Source organism: Cupressus sempervirens, chromosome 6, assembly GCF_028749045.1.
Source record: "Cupressus sempervirens isolate cs-2001-9-10 chromosome 6, ASM2874904v1, whole genome shotgun sequence".
Taxonomy (NCBI): domain Eukaryota; kingdom Viridiplantae; phylum Streptophyta; class Pinopsida; order Cupressales; family Cupressaceae; genus Cupressus; species Cupressus sempervirens.
In genome coordinates this window covers 56,661,279-56,672,235 of record NC_143123.1, presented here as the reverse complement: position 1 = coordinate 56,672,235, position 10,957 = coordinate 56,661,279, and the positions used below count along the sequence as shown (strand labels likewise).

At 30.0% G+C, this 10,957-nt stretch overlaps 1 protein-coding gene across 1 annotated transcript; it reads left to right on the top strand.

Moving 5' to 3' along the window:
* Positions 1-1,129: 1,129 nt before the first annotated feature.
* On the top strand, positions 1,130-2,555 carry LOC149551120 (heat stress transcription factor A-2e-like). The gene is made up of 2 exons (XM_089789634.1): positions 1,130-1,350; positions 1,731-2,555. Exons 1-2 carry the CDS (start codon positions 1,150-1,152, stop codon positions 2,331-2,333), a joined length of 804 nt encoding a protein of 267 aa, XP_089645760.1. The 5' UTR covers positions 1,130-1,149; the 3' UTR covers positions 2,334-2,555.
* Positions 2,556-10,957: the final 8,402 nt, after the last annotated feature.

Genomic DNA, 10,957 nt, shown 5'->3' with positions numbered 1-10,957 from the left:
CTATTTTTAATATTAATAATAGTATTCAATAGTTCTAATTTATCCCGCTTAAAGGCACTAACATAACAAAATGTCATTAATATTAAATAAAAGAATATGCCAACTTGAAGACCATGACATATTTGAAGTTTTCCATAATAGACTTGATATAATATCTAGAGAAGATTACTAATCATTGTAGATCATACTATATGATTGAAATGGAATGCTCCCATTAGGAGTGGCATGATCCTTTCATAAATGTAATAAATTGAATATGTGGTGTTAGTACTATAAAATAAATTATTTCAAATAAGTTCTATTTTAGTGTTTGTTGTAGAATATGATCTTGTCATTAGCTTATCTTTGTTTTGTGTATTTTATAAAGGCAACAATGATATAATCCTATCAATTATAATATATAATCAATTGATGAGAGGATTGACACAAAATCTATTAGGAAGAAGCAATATAATCTTGTAAGGTGGGACTAATGTTCTCTACAAGCATCAAGTGTGAGGCCTACCACTATTCCTATCTATCTTACAAACCCCTCTTAAAATACAAGGGTCAAGCATTGAATAGTAGGGCCATAGAATTGTAAGGGCATGAGTGGAGTATGGTAGGGGAGGTGCATAGCATAGAATATTGAGAACTTATCTTATTGAGTGAGAGGGGTGGTTTTTGTAAATCTTCTTTGTTATTGAAATTTTTAATGTGTGAATAGAACACTATTTTATATATGCAGACAATCATTTTATTTTTATTAATAATGGGTCGAAGCTGATATCAAGTGAAACTAAAATAAAATTGAACCTAAAATTGAACCTAAGACCTTCTGGATAGAAGACTTACAAATTATTCTTATACTACAAGATATTCTGTATTTAGACACTCAATTTTAATCTAGTGAATGAATTATTGAAAATATTCTTTAATCTCTAGATTAGTTTGTTAAATGTATTGCAACATTTCATCCCTAAATTTGCTTATAAATTGGATTCTAATCGTATCTAAATCATGATTAGACATCTTGAGTACGCAAATTGTCTTACATCACCTAACCCACCGACTTTACTGACTCTAAACTTAAATTAAATAAATATCCAAAGTGGGCAGGCAACAAAGTTGAGATAAACACACAAAACAAAAGAGTAGCAGCCTGCCCCAATGGAAGGTAGTAGAGCAGTGCCATTTCTTACGAAGACATACGCCATTGTTGACGATCCATCCACAGACAATGTTGTGTCATGGAGTGCAGGAAATAACAGTTTCTTGGTGAAAGATCCCCACCATTTCTCTATACATCTCCTCCCTCGCTATTTCAAGCACTGCAACTTCTCTAGCTTCGTTAGACAGCTCAACACATACGTAAGTAACCTAAAATGTACCCGAAACTTCCATGGCTGATTTATTGGTTTTTAGATTCGATCTTATATAATTTTTCTTTTCGCCAATGTTTAGAATCATAGAAGATCTGTTATCTATTATTCATTCTCCAATAAATAGGAAATTATGAGAGAGAAGAGATTTCTATATTTCTTCTATACTTGATAATAACCATCAGTACAAATCTCTGGATTCAGTTGTGTTGAATTTTTTAATCAATGTTTAGAATCATACTTTATAATTGTTTACGAGAATGGAACATAGGAGAGCATAAGAAAACTAATTTGATAAATGAAATCATACAAATACTATGATGCTTTATGTTATCCATTCTTTAGTTTTTATGACAATTTCATTCACAGGGATTTCATAAGGTGGATCATGATAGATGGGAATTTGCACACAAATGTTTTCTTCGAGGGCAAAAGCAATTGCTCGGTAATATCCATCGAAGAAGATCAAGTCATAGCGAGTCTCAATTGGGTGTTTTAAAAAGAGAAGTCGAGAGACTTAACGAGGAAGAGGAAGAGGACGCCATTGTTATGGAGGTTGTTCAGCTGAAGAAGGAGCAGGAAAGTATTGATAGAGAGCTTGAAGAAATGCAAAGGAGAATGGGCTTCATAGAAAAAAGACCACAGCAGATTATGTCTTTACTCCAAACAATCAATCACAGCCCAAATTTGACTGGTAAGAAAAGAAAACTGCTGCCAATGCCACAGAAAGTGGAGCAGAGAAAAACCAGGCGTGAATTTGACATAAAATGTGAGTTAATGGCGCCTTGTTCATTTGGAAATGACAGCTCCGAGAAATGTATTGAAAAAGCTGATTTTGAGGTGGGAGTGAGTAATGCGAATGAAATGCTTTGTTGGGATCTTTTAATCGCTGAGGAAACCCAATTCATCAACTACAAAATACTCTCAGAAATGACAGGCCTTCATATCAACAACTCATCCGATGCCAAATGAAGCAGTAGCGTGGTGAATCTTCAATTAGTCTGAAAGCTTCTCTGATATTTTATGTTAAATTATATTATTTTGTTTTCCGTTGTTTTCTTTCCATTTAAAGAAGTAACTGTCCAATCCATTTCGCATTCCACTGCACATTACCTCACCTGCTTTGGTACTAGTTATCCGTGCAATCTACATACATGATTTCTTTTAATATTATTAATTCCTTATAGCTCTCAACATGAATGCTATTGTTCTATTCTAGCTAGTGTAAAATTTATTTATTAATATGTAAATTTAATGAAAGGGAAGTATATTTAATGAAAGAGAAGAGATTTTTAATGAAAGAGAGAGATTTTAATGAAGGAGAACCAATTTTCAAATTTCACTATAATCATTTGTAAGAATTCTTTGATTTGATTTGATTGTGTTGAATATATTTGTATTAGCTTTCTTATCACATTTCATGATCTATTATTAAAATAGAAAATATTTTAAGAAAACACACAAAAATTTATTCAATGATTTAAATTTATTTATTCATTTATTTGAAAAGGATAAGCTGAATAAGCTGCAACTATTTATGTTTATTGATATAAAAGTATTGTACAATATATATAAAACATAAGGACAAAAGAAGCAACATTTTTTTCATTTAGTCATGAACCAAGTCTAAATATTTCTCAATATATTTTATATTTAACATGTTTATTACTAATTTAAAAAGGCTTGCTTGATCAAATGTAATATTTAGAAATATTGATTTTCAAACTGCTATTTAAAATGTTATTAATAAAAATATTATATTTTGTAAGCTAATTTGCAATGGTTGTTATAAGAATTATTGCATCCAACAATTCAATAGTAAAAAAACAGAAGTGTTTAGACAAATTATTTTTGTCTTAAAAGACATTTAAGCTTCAATAAAGAATGATTATTTATGACATTTATATTCAATAAAAAATCATATCAAATTATTTAAATCTAGAAAAATAAAATGGAGCCAACCTTGAGAAAACCAAATTAAACAAAGAACATGTCAAGAAAATTAAAACTATGCAAAAACATTTTAATGCACATAACCATAATCTAATTGAATCTAAGAGAACATCTAATGTTATGGTGTATGTTTACAAGGATTTCATAAATAGTGAATTCAATCAAAGGATAAGAAGATTCACCTTTTCTTGTGAAGATATTAATAGAGCGAAACAAGTGCCACATAATGGCTTGTATTTGCCATAATGTGTAATAGTTTAATTGGACACAATAGTAAATATTAAAATTTAAGAAAGAAAACAAATAAAATTAGTTGTAATAATAATATTTAAATAATTTAATTAATATTTGATTAATATTATAGCACTATTAAATGGAATGCTTACATAAAACTATAATTTTAATTTAGAATGATTTTTTTTAAATTAAACAAAAAGTAATATTTGAAAAATAATAATTTTCACTAGAATTTTTAAAATAACTCTTTTTTTTTTTTGTATAAATGTAATGTTACTATTCTAACTTAGTTATAATATGCTCTTATTATAAGAAATGAATACTAAAGTTTTCATGTCAAAGTGACAAGTTTGTTCATATCAATTTTCTTATTGTCAACTATCTTGTGAAGTGCTTATTTAAAATGTATCAAAGATACCTAGTAGGATTTATAAAGAATATTTTATGAGAAATTAATAAGTTGTGTTAGATAACATAATGATTTCTTTTTTTACATTAGCAATTTATAGAAATTAAGGTTTACTACGAAGAAGTTTGAAATTTCTATTTTTTAAACTTTCTAACACCATCATCATTATTGAGGAAGAGGTAATGTATAGTTTATGTTAAAGTTACACATTACATGACTAATAATGTAAAAATTTACAAATTTCAATCTATATTGATGTCTTAAATATTATTTAATTTACTTTAATTTTAATATTTAAATATTGATATTGACAAACTTCATCCAAGTCCATAGTGAGCTTTATAAAGAAGAGGTTATATTATAATTTAAGTCATGTTAGCTAATATAATTAAATTTCCTCAAATAATTGATTCTTAGTAAACCAAATTTATACATTACTAAATAAGTTTATACTGCCAATATTCAAAAAATATCAACAAATTAAATGATGTATGAATAGATGTACATATGATCCCACAATAGTTGGTGCCACTTTTTGACCAGTTTGACACTGAAATCAACATGTTTGAAACAAACCTCACATTCAAGTGACTATATCTCTAAAATTGTTAATAATTTGAAGATGATGTAAACTAGTGATTTCTAGTACTTTGTTTCTACTTTGTAATGATACACACACACACACACACACACACACACACACACACAAACACACACACACACACACACACACACACACACACACACACACACACACACACACACAAACACACACACACGAGTCAAAAATTTTACTCTGTTGAAAAGTGATACATATGAAAAATCAATATTTTTAAAGAGTGATAGTTCACTTGACAAACATAAATTTTTTTTTTGACAAATGATAATGAGGTCATTCTTTTGATATTGGATTTGTAACATCAATATCTAGAGGATCCATTTAGTTTGATTTAATTTTGTTGAATATTGTATAGTTTATGAAGTTCTAAAGTGACATCAATTGTAATTCAGACATACGTTCATTTTGATAAGCATATCTTGAACTCAATATACCATAAATCAATTTATTTTTTTTCAATAGAAAGCTTAGTTAGTAACCTATTTCCTATAGAGTTTTTTTAAAAAAAAATTGACCTAAATTACAATTTTTGTTGAAGTGTTGAAGTCAGTTGATGTTAAATTGTTAACCAACCTATAATCTGTTAAACTCATATTTGAAAGTCCTAATGAATACAATACTATAATACCCCAAAATTGGCGCATTGCCATATTAAACAATTTTGGTTTATTCAATCACCCCTAAGTCCTATTTTACTAGGCAATTCTTATTTTGATAATTGCTACTTGACCTAGATGTAAAATGTAAAAAACCCTAATCTACATTAATGCCACTATTTATTTAATTCCTAAATATTGTCTCAAATTAGATATAATAAACCTATTGATTTAATTTAATTTAATTATAAGTGTTCATACTTTAATTAAATTAAAATTACCTCTTTAGCTAATGCACAAAGGAATTAAATATATTTGATTTAATAAGATATTTCCTCTTTTTAATTGATGAATTTAATTATTCAATTAATTAAAATTATCCATTGATTAGGTCATATTCTATTTTATAAAATTAAATATTCTCTCAAAATCTTCTCTTCAGTTCAGAAATGGAAACTCTAGGTGAACTCAAATAAGAAAAGGCATTAAATTAGTTAACTCCTTATTCTACTCCAAATCAAATCAGTTAACTCCTTATTCCACTCCAAATCAAATTAATTAACTCCTTATTCTACTCAAAAGAAACTAGTTAACTTTCTTTTCTTATAGAATTTTCCATTATGACTAAGTCTCACCTTTAATCTGGATCATCTATTCTGATTAATCTTGACCGTCGGTTGATTCTAGTGTTCTATTTAAGAAGCCTTTGATTCCTCATTACAGAGGTTGATTTGAATTTGCTATCATGACCAAAATTTACTGTAAAAAAAAACACAACAATTTCAATCGCTAAAGTTAAATACTCATTATTAAATTGGTATCAACATTTGATTCAGTATTACATTAACAATGTATTAAAATTACTCTAATATCAATCGGTGGAGTATAAGTACAACTATTGTGTAGCCTAGACATCAAGAACTAAATTTCTAATATATCATGAAAGAATTGTCTAACTACAACAAACTCGATTCTAAAACTAGAAGTAATTGAATTAATGATCTATTGAGAATGATAACAACGATAATAAGAAAATAAAGCTAAAATTTGAGTTAACTAGAAATCTCAACTAAAATTTACTAAGATAATTATATTAAATACTAAACTACAATTTTAAAACAATACTATCACTACCATTCAATAACCATGTTAACTTACCTCTACTATTAATTTTTTTTTATTCCTTTACAAGGTTCCAAAATAACAATTACTAAGTTAAGTTCTAACATTAGCATATACTCATTTAATCATGTTTAAAATATATGGACTAAATTACTAAATATAGAACTAGCAACTAAAAGTCTAATATTACAATATGCTAACATTGTTTATGTACAGGTTAAATTGTAATCACCATTTCATTCTACTAATCTTACTCAAGAGTTTACAACAGTGTAACAAGAGTGAATAACATCTATTCTAATAACATAATTTAATTTAGATATTCAAGGCTAATTAATAAAATACTAATTGTTAAAACAACAAATACTAATATCAAATACTAATACAATATTCCTAACAATAGAACTAGCTTACTCAGACTACATCTCCTAATGTCCAACTTACCCCATCCCATAACTATCATACATTAACAACTTCAATTAATATTACTGAACAATCCAAAAACATTAAATACATAATCTTACATTACTAAAACTTTAAAAAAAACTTTAATCACATTACTTTTTAATCAATACTAAACTAATATCTAACTTTAGACCCTACACATTCTAACATCCTAACTCGATTTCACTTAAGCTAATTCTACAAACTAACTACTAACAAACAATGTTAAAATAAACACTAGCTTAACAACCTTACATTTACTCATACATCATTACCTAACACTAATATATGTGAACAATTAAAATTTAGCCTAATATAACATTTAGCAATACTAAACTAACTACTAACTAAGAACTAATTTTAAAAAATAACAACATACCTAACACTAACAACATAAAATATAAACAAAACTTAATACTAACATTAAACTTAAAACTATCCTAAAGTTAATCCCAACCCAAACCTAACTCCCAAAACCCCTTGATGATGCGTGATCCAAGGTCTGACCATGCGCAGACCTATCCCCCTCCTCTCCCTTCTGCCTTTACTGCCATCATGCTAAATGGGTGCTAAGGTAAGAGGGATAACCATAGAATAAGGAATAGTTTAACTTTTAAAAACAAAACAACACAAATACCCATGACTAGGCACTACCTAAGGATGCTTGGCACGCTACTCATGAAGTTGGAGCACTGCCCAAAAATAGTCAACCTCAAGGGAATGATGGAGATCCCAACAAGGAAGGTGGTGGCAAAAAAAAGAAGGTTAAACTTTTTCTTGGGATGAAAGCTGAACCACCCACTTACCTTGCACATCCACCAAGGAAGTGACACACTACCCCAACGCTGAAATTCACAGCCCAAGTACTATCTCGCAGCCTTTACTTTCAAACTTATGGTTTAAGTATTAGTTGCTCTTAAAAGTTCTATATAATAAGCTATTATTATTCAATGTACTATACTCTTGGGAATATTCTCCTTATTATTTTAATGGTCTGTAATCTTGAGTGAATTACTTTTCCTTGCTCCATACAAATTCTAGAAAGAAAATGTGCATCTACAACCAACCTTTCTTATAGAATTTTAAGCTAAGTCCAATAAGGAGGTATTTCCTTCTATGTCATCAAGGTGATGAATCAATGAGTTTTCTATTATTGATGTAGGCTAGGGATTCATTGTTTTAGATTACTTAAATACACCCAAATTTTTATATTCCAATACTAATCTTCCAAAGGATAAACACATTCTCATAAAAGGTTAACTTTCTATTAAGCAAGATATATATCCATCTAAGCATATATATGAACTATTCAGAACTTGATTCTTCCATTGCATCACATTTCATAATAATGAATCATAAAATTTAATCATATACATTGAAAGACAATTAAATTCTTACTTGAGCAACCATAAATCGAATGCAATATTAAAACTATTATTCAAAATATAATTATGACTATTTCTAAACATGAAACTCTCTCATATATGACTGAGAAGATAAACAACTCTTTCTATTCCAATTGAAAACTATGCACATATAGATAGAGTCTTACAATACAATGCAAATAGTTATGAGAACCTCCATATTACTTTCTTTTCTTCTCAAACATCTATGAATAGCATACCATCTTCTACTACAATTCCATTTATGTACATCACATTCAAACTCAACTTACACATTCACCTTAATACAAACAGGATGAGAATTCCTCTCATAATATAGGAAACCCTCAATGGAGATTCTTCCATCGTAATTTGTTACAACTAACATGAAGGAAGGATTGCCCCATACGTATTGGCATTTCTTACATTACAAGAATGCATGCTAACAAGTTTTAACTTTAAGAACATTTCAAGATGATCCTTCCAAGATTTTCTACTACCCCTTTGAACACCAAGCCTGCATTTACATCACAACAAAACAACAAGGACCATGGATGCTTTCCACCCAACCATAGGCCTCCAAGAGACCACCCCTACGCTTAGGGAATAAGGCTCAAATCGGGATTCACATACACACTTGTAAGAAACATATACACCACATATCAAACTTCAACAAATCCCCTCCCAAGGATATTTCACAAAGGTTCACCATTGGAACCTTGAACATAGGGTGAAGGTGGAAAAACAAGGAGGTTTACCATTTCATATCATATCTACCATAAAAATCATGCCCTTTCGGGGCTAAATCAACAAAATACAATGCCCTTTCGAGGCTTCATAATATCATGCCCTCTTGGGCTTCATAAACATCTTCCACCACACACTACCAACACAACATCCTCCACCACACACAACTAACAACTTTAGCTTCCTACAAACCCACACTTCAGTTACTTCCTTTCTCACCATTTTTTTTTTATTATCCTCCCCCAAGGCAAAATATGAATATGAAAATGGCGTACAATGGAGCCCACACTCCAATGTCCTCAACTATGCAATCCAAGTGCTGCCCGTTCACCCTAGACTTCTCTTCCCTTCCCACAAGGGTGAGTGTAAGTTCCACACCCATAACAACACTCAAGCACAAGCAAGAAAACAAAACCAAGTAGAAATAAAACAAGAAATTTTCAAGAACACATCACATTTTCACAACACAATATCAACATCCATAATACAACAAGGAAATAGAGAAAATCCAAACCTCATACTCACAATACTCCACACAATACAAAAAGATGCACAATGGTGTCACACTAATCTACATGGAATGAACAACATTCAAACACTCACATGAATGCTACTCCATAATGCAATGCAATACATACTCCATTGATAAACTCCACACTTGCAAATTTTCTTAACCAAGCTAAAAGAAGGAAATGGAGAAGAAGCAAGTTTGAGATACCAACCTTGGTCCAACCTAGGGTAAGGATAGTTGTAGTAGAGCTCCCCTCATCTCCCTCCAAAACCTAATTGTCTCTAAACTTAGAGAGTGGGTAGACACCCCACTAGTTTGGCCAAGACCCCGTAATAAAGCTTTCCCACTAACTTCTTTTAGCAAAAAAACTAAGCCACTACTTCTACCAACTTGTCTCCTCTAACCTTTCTATTTTTGACTTAGTGGGAACATACATATGACAACGCCAAATTCGAATTGATGGAAGAATGCATGGGTCAATGGGCCCTCTAGGTTGTCTAGGTACTCAAATGATCAAAATTAGGCCTCTAACTTGTTGTACTATTATATGGATAACTTATCCTCACATAAAAGACACTTTGGGACCACCTAATGACCCCTAAAAACCCTAGCCAAGTCCAAATTCGAATTTCCTTTGATTGAGACTCCTCATGGAATTTTTCTATGTGAGGTTAACTTGGGTTCTTCATCGAGGTTAGGTTAGGTTACTTCTTGACAAACCCTAAATGACATGGAATCTTCGCATGGACAACCCACGTGTCAAGTGTCACACACAAAATATCACATTACATTAAAAATGACTTGTTTTACAATAATACATGAACTAGGCTACTACACACACATACAATTCACATATACGAAATAAAACACATTACAATGAGGTTTGAATCTTTTCCACTGATTCAACCTTGGCTATGTCATGTTTGTAGTAGTTTGAGGCTTAATTCCTCTTTAAACCCATGGTCAAATTCCTGCACACTAAACTCAAGCATCAGTAGTCCAAGAAAATCATATAAGCATATGTAAAATAAATCATTATCTCATTCAACGTTAGGCTTGCATATATTTCATCATCTCAAATTAACTTTCCCTTTTTTAATCATTTCAAATATAACCTTCAAAAAAATAAAATATCAAAACTTACATATCACATTCGACATTTGAGTTCCATACTTCATTCTTTTTGATTAAATTACTTTTTCTAATAATTTCCATGTAAAATGCTCAAAATACTATAACATCAAACTTTACTTATCAACATATTCTGAATAACTTCATAGTCTATTTTTATCACTGCAACAAGATGCTAAATCCACAACTTTTGAATCTCTAGCTATGTGGGTTAGGTCTCATTGCATAACAAAATTTATCTTTTAACTCTAATTTCCACTTTAAACATTACATTGTTACATTACAAGCATTTCTACCATTCAATTTCTATTAAAGCAATGTCAGTAGCTTAAAACATGAATAGAATCATTAAATGCATCAATTAGGTCAGAATATGCAAAAGTAATTGTCGGTCATCAAAATGCAGATATTAAAATGACATAACCCTACAGTCTCAAAATTGTAT

What these genes read in the sequence shown, in the direction of transcription:
- LOC149551120 (XM_089789634.1), top strand. Translation starts at nt 1,150, where the DNA reads ATGGAAGGTAGTAGAGCAGTGCCATTTCTTACGAAGACATACGCCATT. An exon ending in TTAGACAGCTCAACACATAC is followed by an intron (nt 1,351 to 1,730) that starts GTAAGTAACCTA and finishes TTTCATTCACAG; the next exon opens with GGATTTCATAAGGTGGATCA.